Source organism: Ranitomeya imitator, chromosome 8, assembly GCF_032444005.1.
Source record: "Ranitomeya imitator isolate aRanImi1 chromosome 8, aRanImi1.pri, whole genome shotgun sequence".
NCBI classification, from domain to species: Eukaryota; Metazoa; Chordata; class Amphibia; order Anura; family Dendrobatidae; genus Ranitomeya; species Ranitomeya imitator.
Genome location: NC_091289.1, coordinates 52,829,849 through 52,852,554, shown reverse-complemented (window position 1 = coordinate 52,852,554; position 22,706 = coordinate 52,829,849). Strand labels below are relative to the sequence as shown.

General features: G+C 42.9%; 2 protein-coding genes across 3 annotated transcripts in view; one reads left to right on the top strand and one right to left on the bottom strand.

The window, feature by feature from the left end:
- Positions 1–17,702, bottom strand: part of CENPP (centromere protein P) — a 406,761-nt gene extending 389,059 nt beyond the window's left edge. The window contains exons 1-4 of the mRNA XM_069736923.1: positions 17,446–17,702; positions 15,040–15,186; positions 9,855–10,006; positions 8,314–8,402 (exon numbers count right to left, since the gene is read on the bottom strand). Of these exons, the coding sequence (XP_069593024.1) occupies positions 8,314–8,402; positions 9,855–10,006; positions 15,040–15,176 (378 nt within the window). The 5' untranslated portion in view covers positions 15,177–15,186; positions 17,446–17,702. The remainder of the gene's footprint in view (positions 1–8,313; positions 8,403–9,854; positions 10,007–15,039; positions 15,187–17,445) is intronic.
- A 243-nt stretch (positions 17,703–17,945) lies between these two features.
- The window catches only part of NOL8 (nucleolar protein 8), a 62,951-nt gene continuing 58,190 nt past the window's right edge, over positions 17,946–22,706 (top strand). Inside the window, exons 1-2 of one of the 2 annotated variants that reach the window (XM_069736916.1) lie at positions 17,946–18,125; positions 19,690–19,854. In XM_069736916.1, coding sequence (XP_069593017.1) covers positions 19,722–19,854 — 133 coding nt within the window. In that variant the 5' untranslated portion in view covers positions 17,946–18,125; positions 19,690–19,721. The remainder of the gene's footprint in view (positions 18,126–19,689; positions 19,855–22,706) is intronic. The other variant, XM_069736917.1, reaches the window with a different exon arrangement.

Here is a 22,706-nt window from a genome sequence, read left to right as displayed (position 1 = left end):
TACATGGTAATGGCAGCACCTCCAGCACTGTATGAGGTACCTCTACACACGTCCAAAAACCACATGTGTACTGGGGTACAACAAGAACATGGGAGTAGTTCATCGCTCTGATCAAGTCCTCAAGCCATACAGTGCCACGAGAAAAGCCAAGCTGTGGTACAAGAAGCAGGCCGTGCACATCGTACAGATGGCAAAGTACAACGCTTTTGTGCTATCACGATGTGCAGGCCAGACCGGAACCTTCTTTCAGTTCCAGTGAAGTAGTGATTAAGGCCCCAATATTTGGCAGTCAGAAAAGAGCAGGCCCCAGTACTTCTGGAACTGAAAGTGCCCGTGTTGTACCAGGGCAGTAATTCCCCGGTGAGGTCCCTCAAACTGGAAAGAGGAATGTTGCAAAAAAGGTGCAAAGTGTGTTCCAGAAGTCGGATACGAAAGTAAACCATTTATCAGTGTGATATCTACGCTGACAAATCTTGTTGGCAAGCACAGCAGTCAGATGTTTTTTGTAGATGATGAGGTTTGCGCACATGTCATGAGGAATTTTGGTCCACTCCTCTTTGCAGATCATCTCTAAATCATTAAGATTTTGAGGCTGTCGCTTGGCAACTCAGAGCTTCAACTTCCTCCATATATTTTCTATGGGATTAAGGTCTGGAGACTGGCTAGGCCACTCCATGATCTTAATGTGCTTCTTTATGAGCCACTCCTTTGTTGCCTTGGCTGTATGTTTTGGGTCATTGTCTTGCAGGAAGACCCAGCCACAACCCATTTTTAATGTCCTTGCGGAGGGAAGAAGGTTGTTACTCAGCATTTTATGGTACATGGCTCCATCCATTCTCCCATTGATGTGGTGAAGTAGTCTTGAGCCCTTAGCAGAGAAACACCTGCAAAACATAATGTGTCCACCTCCATGCTTGACAGTGGGGACGGTGTTCTTTGGGTCATAGGTAGCATCTCTCTTCCTCCAAACATGGCGAGTTGAATTAATGCCAAAGAGCTCAATTTTTGTCTCATCTGACCACAGCACCTTCTCCCAATCACTCACAGACTCATCCGGGTGTTCATTGGCAAACTTCAGATGGGCCTGTACATGTGCCTTCTTGAGCCGGGTGACCTTGCTGGCACTGCAAGATTTTAAACCTTTACGGCGCAATGTGTTACCAATGGTTTTCTTGGTGACTGTGGCTCCAGTTGCCTTTGCCTTGAGATCATTAACAAGTTCCCCCTGTGTAGTTTAAGGCTGACATCTTACCTTCCTCGTGATGAAGGATACCCCCGAGTGAGATTTTGCATAGTGCCCAAGATCGGTGTCGATTAACAGTCATTTTGTATTTCTTCCATTTTCTTACTATTACACCAACAGTTGTCTCTTTCTCACCCAGCGTTTTACTTGTGGTTTTGTAGCCCATTCCAGCTTTGTGCAGGTCTATGATCTTGTCCCTGACATCCTTATAAAGCTCTTTGGTCTTGCCCATGTTGTAGAGGTTAGAGTCTGACTAATTAATTGAATCTGTGGATAGGAGTCTTTTATAAAGATCAATAGTAGAGAAAACACACATCCGCACTGCTCAAAGGTCCAACTCAGTGACCGTATTATAATATCGGTCTAGCACCACAGAAAGTGATACTGGCTGTATGAATCCTTTACACCTGAATCAACGGGGTGCTGCTGCCAGGAAAAATGTGTGCAGAATCCAAATGGCAAAAAAGAAAAAGTAGGCGCGCACTTACCCTGTTGCGGTGAATATCACTTTATTAGGACATATAAACAAACGGATAGCAGGGAGGGATAGGGTCAGCCACGGACAACGATCGTTTCGTGCTCTACGGCACTTCAACGGGTCCTACCCGTTGGACCCGTTGAAGTGCCGTAGAGCACGAAACGATCGTTGTCCGTGGCTGACCCTATCCCTCCCTGCTATCCGTTTGTTTATATGTCCTAATAAAGTGATATTCACCGCAACAGGGTAAGTGCGCGCCTACTTTTTCTTTTTCTTTTTTGTCTTTTATAAAGATGACTATGTAATCTAGGAGCATCTAACTGGTCTGTAGGAGCCAGAACTCTGAGGGATCAAATACTTATTTCTCACGGCAAAATGCAAATACATTTATATAATTAATACAATGTGATTTTCTGGATTTTATTTTTGATATTCTCTCAATGTTAAAATTAACCTACCCTTAAAATTATAGACTGTTCATGTCTTTGTCAGTGGACAAACTTACAAAATCAGCAAGGGATCAAATACTTAGTTTCCCCACTGTACCTGAGACACATACCCATTATAACCTATGGGGTTGCGTACATGTCCATGTCACAGTGTGACAGTGTGTCTATGCGACCCACATGTAGACATGTCCATGGAGACAGGGACAATGGAAGTCTATGGGTCCGTGTAAACACGTACAGCAAACGGATGGAATCCGTGTGACACGTCCTGGAATGCGTGTGACATGTCTTGGAATAAAATGGATTCAAGATTTTTTTTTTAATGTGTTAAAGAAATGCAAAGATAACATAGATACATTAATAGATAAATTGATTTCCTTCACATATATAATTTGTGCCATGCATGTGTACCTGGATTAACCTAATAAAATACATGAAAAAAAACAATAACTGGTAACCAGCAAAGGTAAAGCAGACAGATGAGAGCTTATAATATCAGGCTGGGAAGGTCCGTGGTTATTGGGCCCTTCCCAGCCTAAAAGTAGCAGCCTGCAGCCACCCCAAAAGTGGAGCATCACATGAGGTGTGCCAGTTCTGGTGCTTCGCCTTGGCTCTTCCCAATGCCCTGGTGCAATGGCAATCGGGGTAACGATGTTTTGGGTTGATGTCAGCTGTGAAGTGTCCAAAAACACAGCTGGCATCAAGCCCTCGTGTAGTAATGGAGAAGTGTCTATTAGACATCCTCATTACTAACCCAGGAAAAAAGTATAACCCAATGTACCGAATGCCATGTAGTCCATCGAATGGAAACCTGAAAAGAACTTATACACATATACACAAAACACAGAAAAGTAAACCAAAGACTTTTCCTCGTTCACCACTTTATTAAAAACATTACGCACATTACATTGTAACCTTATTGTTGCTGGGCCTTTTAGTCTGACACAAGGCATCCTTTTAATTGCATTTTTTTTTACTAACGTATTAATAAAATTTTGATATTGTTACACACACTCCTTGTTCCCTGGTTTTCTGATAAACGTGTTGTGGTACGGAGTGTGGACTACGTCTGACCTGCGTGGGAAGTTTTTTTTTTTAAATAACTTGGCGACCGACATAAAGTGTCTGTTTTATGTCTCTGTGTTTTGTGTGTATGTTCTTTTTAGGTTTCCATTTGCTGGACTACGTTAGATTCAGTGGACTACGTCGGACCTACATCGCATTTTTTTTATTATTAAAGTGGTGAACCAGGTAAAATGTCAGTGAGGGTTTATTTAAATAAAAAAAATTGTTTTGTTAGTTATTCTTTTCCTGGGCTAGTAATGGGGATGTCTGATAGAAACCACCAGGACTTGATGCCAGCTGTGTTTTGGGACTCTTTACTGCTGACATCAACCCCAAGCACCATTGCCCAGATTGCCAATGCACCAGGACATCAGGAAGAGCCGAGGTGAAGCATCAGAAATGGAGCATTTAATATGATGCGCCATTTCTGGGGCGGCTGCAGGCTGGAAATTTTAGGCTGGAAAGGGCCCAATAACCATGGACCGTCCCTGCCTGATAATATCCGCTCTCAGGTGTCGGCTTTACCTTTGCTGGCTATCAAAAATATCATTTATTTATTAGGTTAATACATGTATGGTAACTACACATGTGAGTCACTAATTTTATATGTGATGGCTCTGTAGCCATTATCTATTTATCTGTTATCTTTGAACATCTTTAACACATAAAAATCAGTCATTTATATTATGCACTCTATACCGGTACGTGGCGCAGTTCCACCTTGATCAATTACCGTGCTGCGTATTTCCCTGTAACTTAGCTGCCCAGAGTTAGCACTGTTAATTGAATTCCCGTCCACACTGACACTGCAGGAGCCAAACCGGTGCACACACAGCGTGCAGTCTCATCCTCCTCTCCTGTCTGCAGCGGCTGCTCGCTACGACATGAGCTTGTGTGAAGCGCGCGGCCGCTGCAGACTGGAAAGAGGGATGACAGCGCGCCTCCACTGATATTGTGTCAGAGAGGACAAAACCTAACATAAAAACAAAATGAACATACGCTCTGCTGTAAGTAAATCCGTAAAAGCAATAGTACATATAAATAACATTGGGTTCTTAGTAAACACCGTTTTTGATAAAGAAAAAAAAAAAAAAATGTAAAAACCATCAGAATCAAGGTGTACCCAAATCGGGATGGTCCTAACCTCTAGTATTACGACCTTACCATGTGTCAATAGTGACGTCAGTGTGAATATGGGCCGAATATGGACACCCAGCAATGGGAAGCTATAGAAATGTAATGTCAGCTCAAAGAAAGGGAGGACATACCCTTACCTGCAGAAACCTGAAACTTAACGGACAAAAATGAACTGGAGTACAAGCTGGTAAGCATGAATAGGAGCTTGTTCACACTGGCCATTAAACAGACAAAACCTGTTTACAGGGTGCAGCCGGATCCATCAATTGGGAGCTTGTAAACTAGGGGCTTGTACTTGTGTGATGCACGGAGAGTGCCCGCCTAATCGAATATTAGGGTCAAGTAATAGGCTGTTGGCTGGGCACATGTGTGTGATTGGTGCCCCATTGCATGCTTTATCTGTGTGCAGTGCTAATAGTAGGCAATCACCCGCTCCATGGATTGGAGTGGTTGTTTCATCAGTATTTTGCACCCGTGTTACCTCCTTTAGTAAGGGGGTGTGCTGCATCCTCTTTGTGCATTTTCCAATATGACCTTTGGCTGGTAAATACCATTGCTTTTTCTTGCTATGTTTATAATTTAAATTATTTTTGAAATTTTCTAAGTTCCCTTTATTTCTCTGTGCTTTTATTAATAGTTTAAAAAAAAATCACTTTTTTTACTTTTTGAAAATGTCATTTTTTTAAATTGATAAACTCAAACCATATCGTCCTAAGTTTCCTAACAACATAAAAGTACAATATGCCACAAAAAAATTACTGAAAATGCCTTAAAAAGTGAAAGCATTCCAAAGTTACTGCCATGCAAATTGACCCATATGCTTGGAAAAAAGGGGCCACAACCTATAGTAGCAAACAGGCAACAGCACTGATGAAGAATTATGATCAATGAGTAATATCCCTTTATTTGTCTTTATATGTGTAATGTTGAAACATCGTCATGTAGGTCAATTATAGAAATAATAGTTTCTTGAAATCTTTAAAGTGGCGGAGCTTTAATTTGAGTGCCTTTGCAAGAAAGATAAAAATGCCCAATAATGAAAAGCAACTTTTAGAAGAGCAATCATAATAACATACTGCCATCTAGTGGTGATTCTGCTATAATACACTAGTGAGCAACTACCAGGAACCATTAAGGCCCCCAAAATGAAGCATGTTTAATAACTCATTTAATTGTAGCATTTTATGGCTAAAGATTCAGATGGTATAAAAAAAAAAGTTATGTGAATTCTGGCTAATATTAGATTAGTTACATTCACTGTAATTTTTATGCTGCTCACCAAGCTGTAGCAACACAAAAAAAGCACAAAAAATCATTACTTCTAGGACAAATGTGCTTTTGCATTACTACATTCCCAGAGCCATAACTGTTTCACTAAGCTGCATGAGGCTGGGAGTCTGTAGGATGAGTTATAGTTTTCAATGTCGCATTCTGGGGTACATGTACCTTGTTAATTAACTGTTTTTACTTCTTTTTGTAGATGTGTGATGTAAAAATAAACAACAACTCAGCAATGTTTTTCTTGGATTTCTTTTATAACATTGTTAAAGCACCACTCCGGTGGTGGAGTGGTGCTTCTAATGTAAGGCCCCTGCACTTAGTCTTATACTTACCCGCCGCCACTCCCCTCGGTCTCCTGCCTGATCGCTCCAGTGTTTCATAGTAGTTACTTTTCAATGCAAATGTTTCTGGCCTCATAGACTTACATTGAGAGCTTGTCACATAACTTCTGGCTTCCAGTTGCACAGTAAAACCGTTTTGTACGTTTGATTTCTTTTTTTATTTTTGCACAATTTGTTCTCATTACACTCAAACTTTTACTTACAATTATCGGAATGCACCTATAATATATCACAATTAGGCTACAATGCAATACATTATTGCAGTACCTGCATAACTCACAGGTAACCTCGATGACCCTAGGAGGCATGGCAAGTCTGCCTCTTAGGCTATGTGCACACGGTGCGGATTTTGCTGCGGATCCGCAGCGTTTCTGCAGCTGCGGATCCGCAGCAGTTTCCCATGAGTGTACAGTCAATTGTAAACCTATGGGAAACCGAAAACGCTGTGCACATGCTGCAGAGAAAAAACGCACGGGAACGCATCGGTTTACAATCCTCAGCATGTCACTTCTTTTGTGCAGAATCGCGGGGATTCCGCACACATAGGAATGCGTTGATTTGCTTACTTCCTGCATGGGACTATGCCCACCATGCGGGAAGTAAGCGGATCATGTGCGGATGGTACCTGGGGTGGAGGAGAGGAGACTCTCCTCCAGGCCCTGGGAACCATATTTGTGTTAAAAAAAAAGAATTAAAATAAAAAATAATGATATACTCACCTCTCAGCGCTGCACGCGGCCGTCCGGTCTCAGGGTTGTATGCGAGTAGGGCCTGCGATGACATCGCGGTCACATGACGAAGGTCCTTCTCGCACAGCATCTTTGGAACCAGACCGCCGCGTGCAGCCCCGAGGAGATCTGGACGTCGGGGGGTGAGTATAACCATTTTTTAAAATTATTTTTAACATTACTATTGATGCTGCATATACAGCATCAATAGTAAAACAAGTGCAGGAGTAAAACCCGCAGCGGAAACCGCAAGACAAACCGTCATAAATCTGCAGGGAGAACCGCAGCGGTTTTGCCCTGCAGATTTATCAAATCCGCTGCGGGAAAACCCGCAGGGACCCGAACTGCTGGGAGATCGTTGGTCGCTGGGAATGATCAGGACCTTTTTTTGGTCGCTGATCACCCGCTGTCATTGCTGGATCGGCGTGTGTGATGCCGATCCAGCGATGTGTTCACTGGTAACCAGGGTAAATATCGGGTTACTAAGCGCAGGGCCGCGCTTAGTAACCCGATATTTACCCTGGTTACCATTGTAAAAGTAAAAAAAAAAAACAACAAAAAAAAAACACAGTACATACTCACATTCCGATGTCTGTCACGTCCCTCGCCTTCAGCTTCCCTGCACTGACTGTGAGCGCCGGCCGTAAAGCACAGCGGTGACGTCACCGCTGTGCTCTGCTTTATGGCCGGCTGGCGCTAACACAGTGAGTAGCTGACGCCGGAGGACGTGACAGACACCGGAATGTGAGTATGTACTGTTTTTTTTTTTTACATTTACAATGGTAACCAGGGTAAGCATCGGGTTACTAAGCGTGGCCCTGCGCTTAGTAACCCGATGTTTACCCTGGTTACCCGGGGACTTCGGCATCGTTGGTCGCTGGAGAGCTGTCTGTGTGACAGCTCTCCAGCGACCACACAACGACTTACCAACAATCACGGCCAGGTCGTATCGCTGGTGATCGTTGGTAAATCGTTAAGTGTAACGGTACCTTTAACCAAGACCATGAGATATTTCTGACACTGGCTGTTACTGTGAGAAATCTGTAGTGAAAATGTGCAGAACTGCGCAAGTTAAAAGGTGTGTGCAAGTTTGGGGCTGAAGTCTGCAGTCATTCTATGTGATCGCAGACTTGTGAATCCTAACAGAGTGCACAGTGCTCACTGTCAGGATTCTTCGGTGGAGGCACCGGGAGCAGGTGGTCATGTGACAGCAAGTATGCGATTTGCTTATTCCGACTAGACGTGTATGGCCTCGTTCAATTCACTTGTATGAAGCGAGGCCATGTTCGTCTTGTCGGCATGAAACCGCATGTATGCTAATCACATATTTGGGGTCCGGCGCCAAAAACTCCCGGAGAAAACAAAGCTTGGACACCCGCTTTAAGGGTTCCAAAATCCTCAATATGTGGCAAGATCCACAACATAGGAGCAAGCTACATGTGAGTGAGATGTTGCCTTGTTCTTTACTCTGTTGGATATTTTAGTTGCACAATCCACACTGAATACCAGCAGCAGCACAGCCACTATCTATAAGAAAATCACCATAAAATACAATGATAAACAAACAGTAGTTTACATTTCAGCTCCGTACCTGTGAATCCAACGTTTTAAACTCCATCTCAAATGGTAGAAAAGTGCAATGACCCTCCAGTTTATGGTTATAGATGGTTCCATTCTCAGCTGCAAGAACAACGTAAGTGGGATGAACAGAACAGCCAGAAGTTTGTGTGCAGAGGTCTTCAAAACGTAGCAACATAAATGTATTTACAGGCGATAATTAGGGCTGTGATATAACAACGCTTTACATTGTAAAGGGCTTCCCCAAAAAAGATCCAGATGATCCAAGTACATCTTGCAGGAAAAATCCATCATTCTGATAACTTCTAAGGGGTTATTGGCACAGAGGGGAACGAGGGAACTAGCTGGTACCTTTGAGTGTATTTTTTTTCTGCCACTGCTCCATGGATAGTAATAGTATCTAGTATCTAACTAGAAAAATTATATTATGCGGTGTTGTTGCCTCATTCGTATGTAAACCTACAAGTGGTAAATTCCTGTTCAGATGTCAGCAACATGTTAGTGCTAAAAATGTAATTCTTCATTCCTATCATTCCACTTTGCATTAATTCCTGAAAAGCAACTGAAGGGTTAATACACAACCTGACAGCAGTTTTGAGCATGTTGAGGTCTCACTTTTGGGGTTTACTTCAAAACTGTATAGTTCCCTAAAAAAAATACTTTTTTTTTTTTCAAGGAAATTTAGAAAACGTCAGAATTGCTGCTAAAGTTTTACACCTTCTAATTTCCTAACATATTACAATGACATTTGACACATGCTGTTGATGTAAGGTAGACGTAGGGGATGCGATATTTATTAACTATTTTGTGTGCTACAATTATCTGGATTAATGGTATAAAATTGGTTTGAAAATTCCTGACACTGTAAATAAAATATCATAAGTAAATGTAAAACTCGTCAGCCTAAATTTACCACTATCATAAAGTATAATGTGTCAAGGTAAAAAAAAACAGTCGCACAATCACTGGGATATGTTGAAAGAGTCAAGAGCTATTGCCACAAAGTTACCGTACACTGGTCGGATTTGAAAAAAATTGATTTGGCCACTAAGGGGTATCGCTCCTAGAAAACTTTTGTCTTTTTTTGGCATAAAAGTAATTACATAAAGTGTGACAAAGAAGGTCACTGCCCAAACAATGGAGCAAACACTGTGGCCTGTAACCTCTTTGTCAACACAGGTCTGATTTTGGAGCACAGGTTTATCTTCCAAAAACAGCGAATGAACCATTACACTACTGGAACCATTACACCCCATGGCCGGTAAGTCCAATTACTCCTGTTTGGTACTCCCCAGAGAGAAACATTCCCCCCTTAGACCACCAGTCAGAGGCCTCTCAACCAGTCAAATCAATACTCTTGATTTGCACTGAAAAGGGGCAAACACCCTGAAACACGTGTCTGGTTTGGCTTTTTATCCCAAGTCATGTTACAAGGCTCGTTAAAGGGTCGATTTTGACTTTTAGGATTGTGAATCCCAATAGGAGGCACTAGAGGTCCTGTCCTCTTCGTCTCTGAACAAGATATTTTATACCATGCCACAAGTCGCTACTTACTTTTATTCTCGGTTTTCTTGAAGTATCTTGTGATCTTAATCCCAATGACTTTTTCAAAGAATTCAATTTCATGTGTACAATTCGCAAATTTTGCCTGGATATTTTTCAAGTCAGTCCCATCTCCATTGCTGCTTTTTACGTGAAATGCATCTCTGAAAAAAATAACAAAAAAGGATTTAAAAACGGAAATATTATCTGTGATAAGTAGAGCACTCTGGGGGGTATGTCCGTCACTGAATATATGTACAAGTGCTATGGGAGGGAAAAAGCAGGACTCACACTACACGAATGCTCAAAATTGGCTGATTAGAGACCAATAGCTCAGGCACTAACCCTGCTTAGTTGTGCTGGAGGCTCAACTTTCCTAAATATATGTACAATCCTGGTGCAGCAGAAGACCCAGTATTTTCAACCCAGCAGACAAGACATGCGATTAGTGATGATAAACAATAATTTATTAAAATCTCAAGTTTTATGTATCATACCCCATGTTTATCAATACGTCAAAAGAAAAGGTAGAACTTCTTAAAGAAAAACACATTTTACATTTAACTCAATTAAGGTTTGCCATTATCAGGCTTTTAGCGCTTATATTTGGACAGGCAAAGCACATTCAGCGACTGGTTTTATTAATTTTTTTATTGAATCGCATCCTTGAACATAGTAAGAAAAGTTCACACCACTTTCTTGCACCTTGTTAGAGTGGGCCCGATTCATCAAAGCTGTCACACCAGAATTCCGGAGTAAAAGATTTAATAAATCACAAAGTTTAAAGCGCAACTTTGACTTTTATCGTTTTCACAGTAGTTTCTCCCAGCTGTGCCAAAATGGGCAGACCTTGGGCATGACAGGGGACGTGACAGCTCATCTAATTTATGACAACCTACAGTGTTCATTACCCCCAAAATCTCACTCCAGTCCCTGAGTGGAGTAAGATTTCTGGTGTAGGGTATGGAGGCGCACACAGATAGGTTGAATTTATCAACACTTTTACGACAAATTTATGTTGTAATTTGCACAAAATTTGGATTCTCTTTCCATTTCTATGCAGGCCCCTCAAACTTTTCTGTAAACTGGGTGTGACTTATCAAAAAGGGACGGAGCAAATCACAGTCTAATAGATTTACTATAACTTTACACTAATAAGTGACAAATTGTAGAAAAGTCTACTGCAGTTGATAGATGGCTTAGATTTACAAATTTGGCCCGGTCAGGTCGAAAATGCACCAAATTCATTACGAGCTGTGCACCTCCTAATCTATTGACTGCAACTTACATCAGATTTCTTCAAGGCTGGCGTAAAAAAAGGAGAGTCTTGATAATCAGACCATTGTACTGTAATTGTATAGCAGTTTTCATGCAAATGTTAGATGCAATCACATTAGTTGGTATAATGAGAGAAGTATCACTCATTCATTACACTTTACCACGTTACCTCCTTTTTCATTAAAGGGAATCTGTCTGAAGGATCAGCCCTCCTCAGCCGTCTATATGGGCATTCAGGCCACCGGAAGCTGAATAAAATACCTTGATATCTGAGGCCAAAAAGCCTACTATGACTTAGTCATACAAGACACTAAAGGATGTAATGACTGTCGGGGCACAACGGGTCCATCGCTGGGCCTATCACCGTGACAAGCCTCACAAATGTTTGATCTGCTGCACCTGGTCCAATGATTGCAGCTGGAGTCCTCTACCCCCGTGCAAATGGTAGAGTGGGTGGTGATGGACCGGTTTGTGCACTCCCTTCTGAGGCTAATACACACTTGGGTTGCCGTGGGTGATCCCCAGAATGCAGATGACCTGGTCAGACTGGTCGAAAGGTATCAGGGGGTTGAGGATTCCTTGGGGAGGCAACCCACTCTATAACTGGGGTCCCAACAGGTGGGCAGTGGCCCAAAAAGGCATGGGGTGTCCAAGGTACAAAGTGGCAGGGAACGTAATGCCAAAAGGTCCCAGTTGACGATTTTATATGCTGGAAATGTCACTGTCAAGGCTATATAGTCGCCCGTGTCCCCTGACTTCGGAGCAGATGGACTGTAGCCTGAGATGATGCTGTTCATGCTATGCATATTCGGCCTACACTGTGAACGGTTCACCCAGCGAGGGGCCACAAGCTTGTCCCGTAAAAGTGAATGGTCTAAAAGTGACTAGACTGCTAGACTCAGGGAGTTTGGTGACCCTTGTGAGGGCCACACTTCCTCTCCAGCTGATTAGTGACTAGAAGGTTGGCATCTACTGACGTCCGCAGGGATTCCTTGATATAGTGAAGGAAACCTGGGAAGCTGAAGTCACGCCCCACTGGAGCGTCATTGAGCACGATATCCATTGTAAAAGGACATCTCCTTCAGGCACAAGAGGTTCAAGCTAGGGTCTACAATCAGTCAGCCAGGGTGAGGCAGTTCAGCCCCGGCGACCGAGTCCTCATACATATTCCCACAATGGAGAGTAAGATCTTGGCCAAATGGCAAGGCCCCTATGAGGTGCTGGAGAAGTTTGGTGAAGTGAACTACAAGGTTCATAAACCAGGAAGACGTAAACCGTACTAAGTGTACCACGTCCATCACATCAAGCCATGGCAAGAAAGGGAGTCCGTGGAAACTACATGTTAGCTGGTCAAGCCAGAAGCAGATACTGAAGGCCTCACAATAGCAGAGATGCTGTCCAAGGTCCAAAAACAGCAATGTTGGGAATTGCTGCAGTAGAACCAGAACCTCGGAATTGTTATAACGATAGGGGAACACTGTACGGTAAGATTATTACTACATTGTTATACTGTTAGTACTACCAGCCCTGTGGTGGTGCCACTTTACATCTATTTGGCTCAACTACAAGCATTTTTGGCTACCCTTTTAACTATAATGTATGTTTTTAAGTACAAATAAAGATTGTCATAGTGATTGTTCAAAATACGCTGTTTTCTATATGATTATATGTATCTAGCGTAGAACAAGTGTTCCTATTTACCCGATTTGGATGCAATAGTTTTCTGAATATTTCCTTCAGCTTACACAGTGTGTTAATTGTGTGTCCTTTAGCTGGGGGTAACAATCTGATGCTCAAAGTAGCAGTGTATGCAAGATAATCCAGGAATCTCACAGAACTGGAGGAATTTGCCAAGGAAGAATGGATGAAAATCCCTCAAACAAGAACTGAAAGACTCCTGTCTGGCAACAAAAAGCGTTTACAAGCTGTGATAATTTCAAAAGGTGGTGCTACTAGGTACTAACCATGCAGGGTGCCCAAACGTTTGCATCCGCAAATTTTACTTTTTGTAATTTTTAAAATGTAAAAGATGAAGATATATACTGGTATATATATATATATTTTTCTAAAATACAGGGTGGGCCATGTATATGGATACACCTAAATAAAATGGGAATGGTTGGTGATATCAACTTCCTGTTTGTGGCAGATTAGTATATGGGGGGGGGGACTTTTCAAGATGGGTGGTGACCATGGCGGCCATTTTGAAGTCAGCCATTTTGGATCCATAGAAACAAGAAAGAAAACAGACTAGGCCAATAACGGTATGTACAGCCATAAATTATATAAACATATCAAACAATTTTAATTTTAATTACACCTCAAAACAGGACATGTACAAAATAAAACCAATTAAAAAGGTCTGGATACAGGACCATATACCGTCACCCCTAAACATATGTGGCATAGATAGGTCTAACATATAGAAGGAATGTTCCTACATAAATACAAAATATAAATATATATACATACACAATGTCTCTTGTCCACAGGATATTCTATCAGATCACAGAAAAAATACGGGAACATAATATAACATATACTCAGAAAATAAAGTGAGCCAAACCCAGCATACCAAATGGCAAATAATTATAGTAATTTTCTCCTATGTAATAATGTGGTCATATGTCAGGATAAGTATGCTCATATATGGCGGTGATAATGCCATAAACAAATATGTCCCTCACGACCCTGATAGGACTCAGAATACTCCAAGCCACAACCAGGTGTGTGGCAAATATCCCACAAAAGTGCAAGAAAACAGGCAAAATATGCTATCCCCAGATTTTCAATATGGGCACACAGTGAGACCATAGTATAACGTCCCAGCGGTATACCTGTGGCACCAATAGTCAGCAAAAGTGTGGCATGAATAGCGATACCTGAAGAGGACAAGAGACAAATGAAGGGGTGAGGCAGCCCTCACATAGGAGAAAATTACTATAATTATTTGCCATTTGGTATGCTGGGTTTGGCTCACTTTATTTTCTGAGTATATGTTATATTATGTTCCCGTATTTTTTCTGTGATCTGATAGAATATCCTGTGGACAAGAGACATTGTGTATGTATATATATTTATATTTTGTATTTATGTAGTAACATTCCTTCTATATGTTAGACCTATCTATGCCACATATGTTTAGGGGTGACGGTATATGGTCCTGTATCCAGACCTTTTTAATTGGTTTTATTTTGTACATGTCCTGTTTTGAGGTGTAATTAAAATTAAAATTGTTTGATATGTTTATATAATTTATGGCTGTACATACCGTTATTGGCCTAGTCTGTTTTCTTTCTTGTTTCTATTGTTCATTTACTGGCCAGGTTTTGCACCCTTTCCTTTTCTGATTAGTGCAGGGGTGCACCACTTACATATACTACTATAGCCATTTTGGATCCAACTTTATTTTTTCCAATGGGAAGAGGATCATGTGACACATCAAACTTATTGAGAATTTCACAAGAAAAACAATGTAAGTATGTACTGTTTGTTTTTTTTCCACTATTTATCTCCCTGACTTCACACCAGGCTTCTGATGATATTGGTAGCTCAGCAGAAATAGTGCGCATCTGCAGGTCACTAATTCACTCTGGGCATGTGCACATTGACTGACAGCTAGCTCTGCACACACACACTGCAGGCAGGCTGCCAATCAAAGAGCCGGGGAGTGAGTGCGTTAACGGTGTAGTGACTGTAGCCGTCCCCTGCACCTCCTTGATGACTGGAAGCAAGCGGCTGCAGGGAAAACATAGATTACCTTCATTTTCTCCCTCTAGCTGCTGCTCCAGTAAGTCAGAAAATCAAGATTTTATTTACCTGCAGATTACAGTATATCTTCTTTTAAATACTGTCTTGTAGAGGGGACAGGTTCCATTTAAAGGACTGAAAGCAAAAAAAAACGACGCTTAATACTAACAATGCTTTCCTGATGTTGGCACTGGACAGGAATATGATCTCTCTCCGATTTTCTTCATATTGTCCCTTCAGTTCTTGAATTTCTTGCTTGAGTGAAGAAATAGCATCATCACACCTCTCAATTATATTTTTCTGCATCTTTAGTATGCTGCCGAAAGAGAGATAAAAGAAAGATTAATGTGCTAAAAGTAAAAAAAAAACTGAAATAAAATATAGGATTAAATAATACTGAGAATGAAGGTGAAGTGTTGTGCCTTCAGGAACCGTATCTGCTCTATTAGGGCATATGGACATCACAGTGGAAGCGGCCCACTCAGAACCCTTTCTATGAGCCAGGATAGAGATCCACACACAAGGAGATGTCCCCTCTGTGGTGTAAAGAAGCTACAAGTCTTATATGGACAGCAGTGCTGCAAGGCTGTAGTGCTAACCACTGAGCCACCGTGCTGCTCAGATATAGAGGACTATGGGATACATTATACTATATGGAGGACTATGATTGTACATTATACTATATAGAGGACCATGGGCTATGCATTATACCAGAGGTCCCCAACCTTTCTGACCTTGAGAGTCACATCCAGCCTTGAGAGAGGGTCACGAGCCACATCCAGCCTTGAGAAAGGGTCACGAGCCACATGCAGCTCCTGCCCCCTCACAATAGTGACAACCAAAGCCTCCATTACAGACATAATGGTAAATAAAACTTTTCCACAAAGATCACTCCAAAGCAGTATACTAAGATCCAGGGGTTCCTACAGTACCCCCATTCAGTATTCTCCTATAAAGCACCCCCAAGACACTGTCACATCAAGCTTCAAGCACCTCCTCAGACAGGTGGTGTTATCTTGTCTCCAGCGTACCATACTTATATCATCTCAAAACCCCTAAGTTCACTATATGTGCATCCAGATCTGCTCTTCTGTGCAGTGCTGCTCACAAAATTCACCATTTTCAGATGTGCTCTTCATACCGGTCTGCTAGAACTCAAGCTAATGCAACAAGCTGGCAGACAGCTGCTAGTCACAACTCATGGGACCGCGAGCCACATGTGGCTCCCGAGCTACAGGTTGGGGACCGCTGCACTATACTATATGGAGGACCATGGTGCTGCATTATACTATATGTATGACCATGGGGCGTTTTATACTTTATGGAGACCTATAGGTTGCATTATACTATATGGAGCATTATGGGGTGCATTATACTATATGGAGGACTAAGGGGGTGCACTATACTATGTGGAGCACTATGGTGTCTATTATACTATGTGGGGGACTATGGGAGTGCATTATGCTATGTGGAGGACTATGGGGTGCACTATACTATATGGAGGGCTAAGGGGGTGAACTGTACTATATGGAGGACTAAGTGGGTGCACTATACTATGTGGAGCAATACACTATATGCAGCACTATGGGGTGCATTATACTATGTGGAGGACTATGAGGGTGCACTATACTATACAGAGGCCTATGGGGTGTACTATACTATGTGGAGGGCTATGGGGGTGTATTATACTATATAGAGGCCTATGTGGTGCATTATACTATGGGAAGTGAATTGTACTACATGGATGACTATGGAGTGTATTATACTATATGGAGGACTATGGGAAGTGTATAATACTATATGAAGGACTATGCAGTGTGCATTTTACAATATGGAGGACTGTGGTGCACATTATAATATATGAGGACTATGGGGTGTATTATACTATATGGAGCAGTATGAGGAGTGTATTATACTATATGGAGGACTATGGAAAGTGTATAATACTATATGGAGGACTATGGGGTGTGCATTTTACAATATGGAGGACTGTGGTACACATTATAATATATGGAGGACTATGGGGTGTATTATACTGAAAGAGCCAAATGCTGCATATTCATTGAGTGATTGGATTGTTTATGTGGGAACAGAAATCCTTGTTCTCAGCAGCACATCGCCGATGTAAACTGCAGATATCATGAGACTGTATGGGGAAACAAAAGCCAGACTTCAGTATTGTCGATCGCACTCATTGAACGCGCTGTGTCAGCGCATGTAAATACAACCAGAATGTTTCTGTGACGGTGCGATATGTGTGCATTCGGGGCCCCACTTTTTGTAAAACCGGCCCTGCTCCTGAGTGACGGCGTTTGTGAGCTGCGCACAACCAGGGCTGACATGGCTGCTGGCCAATATCACATTACAGCTTGTGCCCCCCTTCATGTGGCGGACATTGGGGCGCACACTGCAGAAGTGACTCCTCCCAGTAATATATCCGCACTCAGCCCCCCAATTCCCGCCAGAGCTTTGCACACAAGCTCCGCCCACCACGGCCCTCAGGCCCCGCCTCCGCGCTCCGCCATTATCACCGGCGCTACCAATACCTCCCGCTTGTCCACTAGGCAGCACTCACCTCACTCTCCTTTACTCTTCAAACTAAGCGCGCCTTACTTTGTCCTCGCAGCTGCGCAGTAATAGTCAATGCAACAAAAAAAAAAAAATCAAGTCCCTAATAACTGCGAGAACAGGAGCTGGGAACGTGACCTTTCTAGAGAAGGCAAAAAATGAGGCGGGAAAAGCCCGTAACGTGTCCAGCTGCTGCGCTACTACTGAGAATTCACGAAAAAACTAAACTTGTCGCCCGCCACAAACTCGGAAAAAATGGTTTGCTCCGTGTACGTCGCCTTTCAGCTTCCTTTCCGGTTTGGTAAGCGCCGAGGTTGCGCTGCTTCCGAGATTCTTATCACAAACGCTGTGATGTAGAGGATGAGGCGTTACATGTACGTCCTCCCGTCACTCCGAGCGATACCGGCGCTGTAAACGGTGACGTATAGGAGCAGCGGAACAGCTGGGGGGGGGGACGGCTTGCCAAGCGGAACGTTGTAGACAAGCACTTGTTTCCTGTGGGAATGCATTTCCCGGGACACAGGAGTGCAATGTGAGTTTCCCAGTGTTGCTGTGGCAGTGGTGTGGCGGTGCCCGGCCGGTGAGGTGAGCGTCCGCTGCTCGTGTCTGTCCTCCATACATGCTGCACTCACACCCGGCTCCGCTACCTGCAGGGAGAAATGGAGTCCTGTAAACGCTACTGATTATGTAGGTGATTGTTAGGGCCGGCACCTGGTGTATTGGGCCCCTGGGAGCCCCTGTGACTCTTCTTCGCTTTCAAATCTTTTCCCTCCCCTTCAAAGATCTATAACTTTCTATGTGGGCTGATAAAGTGGTGTCTGGGCAGTAGTGGTCGGTCAGGAGAGACCCCCACCCTCTGCAGTCTGATAAGTCATCATTCTGCACAATGCCACCTGCTATGGAGGCGGTGGTGGCCCCTGCCGGCTGCACTGGTTGCATCAATATGTCCACCCATGAATTTGCAGTTAGAGCTGTAATTTTTTAATGGCACCATTTTGGGTTCCCTGTGAATTATTTTTTGGGAGGTGGTCACAGTGATTTCAAACAAAAGCAAAAGTTATTCTGCCATTTTGATATCACCCAACCCCCTTTTTGGACATTCTCCATATGAGATAAACAATATATATATATATTTTTTTTGTTGAGAAAATTTGCACGGTAGTTAATGGCGTTATGATGCTGCCCAGCGCCTGCACGCAGCCAAATGCAGCAGGAAGAAAATGATCTTCATTCTCTCCGCCAGCATCTGTTAGGCTACTTTCACACTAGCGTCGGACTCGGCCTGTCGCAGTGCGTCGGGCCGAGGTTCCGATGCTAGCAGTGAAACGGAGGCAGCGGATGCATTTTTCCTGCGCATCCGCTGCCCCATTGTGAGGTGCAGGGAGGTGGGGGCGGAGTGCTAGCTGCGCATGCGCGGTCGGAAAAAGCGGTCCGTCGGTAGCAAAAAAACGTTACATGTAAAGTTTTTTGCTCCCGGCGGTCTGCCACAACACGGCGCAACCGTCGCACGACGGTTGCAACGTGTGTCAAAGCGTCGCAATGCGTCGCTAATGTTAACCTATGGGGCAAAAAGGCATCCTGCAAACAACTTTGCAGGATGCGTTTTTTTCCCCTAAACGACGCATTGCGACGTATTGCAAAAAACACCAGTGTGAAAGTAGCCTTAGGGTATGTTTCCACGGGAAGAAACCTGGAGCAGTTTGTACGGCTTTTGAACGCAGGTGATTCCGCATGTATTCATTGAACCGCATCCTATACATTGTACTGGTGATATTTCTTTCGGAGACTGAGCGTCTCTGCAAGATAGATAGACATGCTGCGGTCTGTAAAGACGCGCCACATGTCTGTCTCCGCAGGGAAGCTGGAGGCATCTGTGCACGCATAGTGGAGATGGGATTTCTTCAGATCCCATCCACTGTGCTGTACCATTTGGACACTGCAGATGTACGCAGCGTTTACTGACTGTGGAAACATTCCCTAACCCGTAATCCGAATTCTGAAGCAATTAGGTTATGTTGCGGAAGACATCAAGCAATTAAAGGAACTAACTTGCCCAATCTTCAGGCGGCTATCACTCTGAAGACTCTGCAATTCCCACAGAGTTTTTTTTTTTTGAGGCAGAAACTAACCAGTTAAAGTTTGTGGCTCTTGGAGAGTTTCTGCTACAAAACCAAAACTGAACAAAAAAAGCTCCTTGTGAACACTGCCTTACGATTTTTGTTCTTAGACCGTTTTCCTTTTCTAATCTTAGAAATTTCCATGAGATTCATATCTGTCTGAAAAATGGAGGCAACATTAAGACGCTTGTATGTCGGAGGTCTTGGTCCTTCTGTCACTGATGCCGAACTCTCAGAAAGGTTTGGAAGGTTCGGAAAAGTGGGTGAAGTGGACATTATTTACCGCAAAGATGATCAAGGTATGTAAAAGACAATCTGCATAGACTTCTTTAAGCCATAGCTGAATTATGACTTTTTTTTATGTGTTTTGTGGCAGTCCCAACAGTATGATGTGCCCCACTTTGCTTACCATGTATTTAATTTTTATATTTGAAAAGTCTTTTTTGTGTGTGTGTGTGAACTGCATTTGCACTGCAAGATAACTGCAATGTAACCGCCAGTTTCATGATTATCTTGAGGTGTAAACAGACTGCCAATCACCTGATGCACAAGCAAAATGAAAAAAGATCTTCATTCCCAGTGGAACATCATCCTGTGTAAACAGGAATCTTGACTAGTGACAACCATGGCAGCCTATATGCACTGAGCGATTTATTACAGATCGCTCCATGCACATCGTTTACTTTTGTCTGCCTCTGTAATAAGATATTTAAACAACCTCTGATCAGTAAATGTGTACTGATCAGAGGTTGTATTGCGCCATCTGTGAGTCTTGTAAACTATGGGTGCACAATGTTTTTTGGTCCAAGGGCCTTATTGTCATACTAAACCAATTCAGGTGCTGCACTAAACATTAACGGGTATTATCTTCTCTGAAATTTATGGCAAATTTCGAATTATTATAAATATCAAAATTATATACCATGAATGTCAGATAGGTACAAATTCTACGTGCAAGACTCTTGCCTCCAAAAATCAGCACTCTAAGGCTAGGTGCAGACAAGCGTATTTTCTCTCATCCTAGAGAATTGTTACGATTATGCAAATCACACTCGGATCAAATTCTGCTCAAACTTTGATCATAGTGCAATCCAATTCTCTCACAAGGAAAAGAAAGAAAAAAAAATCCATCTTCTCCATTCTTTCAGTTTGCAGAAATCACACTGCACTCATATGTCATTCGAGAGCAGTCCGATGTGTTCCTTGCATTCATTGACTTACATGGCCGAGTGCAATCCAGATATGTGCTCAAGCTTGTGCATGCAGCAATTATTTTTATTTTATTTTTTTGGTATATGTGGCTGCCCACATATAACCTGTCAGTCAAGCATCTTTCTGTCCATATGGTTGGGGACTGTACAGAATGACATCACAGGCTGCATGTGACCTCCGTGCTGCAGGTTGTGCATCTCTGGTCTAAACGAACCATTAATGAAGGAAGCTTGCTACTCCTGAGAAACCCTGCCTTAGTAAGTAATTTAACCTCAGGGTTATCAAGGTTTCATAACCATGTCTTACCATTGTTCTCCACCTTTTTGCTCTCTGTGGCCTCTTTTGCATCACTGAATTAAATGTGGTGTATTAGCTGGGATTATCTTCATGAGACCACCATCCCTTTGAACGCTCACTTTTAAATGGGATTTTCCCCAGAAAGAACTTTTTGCTGCGTTTTCACCCTGTGAAGCAGTTAAGAGTAACAAGACTGAACATGTGCACAGCAGTGTAGTGTTTTTTATATTACTGTGCATTATGTTCACATTTTTTTGTGGCGTGTCTTCTGCGCTTTTTTTTTTCTTTTGTTGGGTGTATTCCAGGTGTGTGCACATCTATATAATTGTCTAAGGGTCACTTCCGTCTTTCTGTCTTTCCTTCTTTCTGTCACGGATATTCATTGATTGCGGCCTCTGTCTGTCATGGAAATCCAAGTCGTTGATTGGTCGTGGCTGTTTTGCCGCGATCAATCAGCGATGGGCACAGTCCGGAAGAAAATGGCCGCTCCGTCCTCCCCGCAGTCAGTGCCCGGCGCCCGCATACTCCCCTTCAGTCACCGCTCACACAGGGTTAATGCCGGCGGTAACGGACCGCGTTATGCCGTTTTTAACGAACTCCGTAACCGCTGCTATTAACCCTGTGTGACCAACTTTTTTTACTATTGATGCCACATAGGCAGCATCAATAGTAAAAAAAAAAAAATGTAATGTTAAAAATAGTAAAAAAACAAAAAACCTGCTATTCTCACCCTCCGTAGTCCGCCGAGCCGCACGCGCCTGCCGCCATCTTCCGTTCCCCGCGCTGCATTGTGAAATTACCCAGAAGACTTAGCGGTCTCGCGAGACCGCTAAGTCTTCTGGGTAATTTCGCAATGCATCCTGGCAACGGAAAATGGCGACAGCCGCGCGTCTATCGCCGGAGTTTCGCTGGATCCCAGGGGGTGAGTATATAACTATTTATTTTAATTATTTTTTTTTTAACAGGGATATGGTGCCCACACTGCTGTATACTACGTGGGCTGTGTTAGATACCGCGTGGCTGCTATATACTACATAGGCCGTGTTATATACTATGTGGGCTGTGTGACATACTCCGTGGGCTGTACTATATATTACGTGGCCACTGTTATATACTGCGTGGGTAGTGTTATATACTATGTGGCTGCTATATACTGCGTGGGCAGTGTTATATACTACGTGGCTGCTATATACTGCGTGGGCAGTGTTATATACTACGTGGCTGCTATATACTGCGTGGGCAGTGTTATATACTACGTGGCTGCTATATACTGCGTGGGCAGTGTTATATACTACGTGGCTGCTATATACTGCGTGGGCAGTGTTATATACTACGTGGCTGCTATATACTGCGTGGGCAGTGTTATATACTACGTGGCTGCTATATACTGCGTGGGCAGTGTTATATACTACGTGGCTGCTATATACTGCGTGGGCAGTGTTATATACTACGTGGCTGCTATATACTGCGTGGGCAGTGTTATATACTACGTGGCTGCTATATACTGCGTGGGCAGTGTTATATACTACGTGGCTGCTATATACTGCGTGGCCTGTATTAACGCATCGGGTATTCTACAATATGTATGTATATAGCAGCCACATAGTATATAGCACAGGCCACGTAGTATTTGTCTATTATA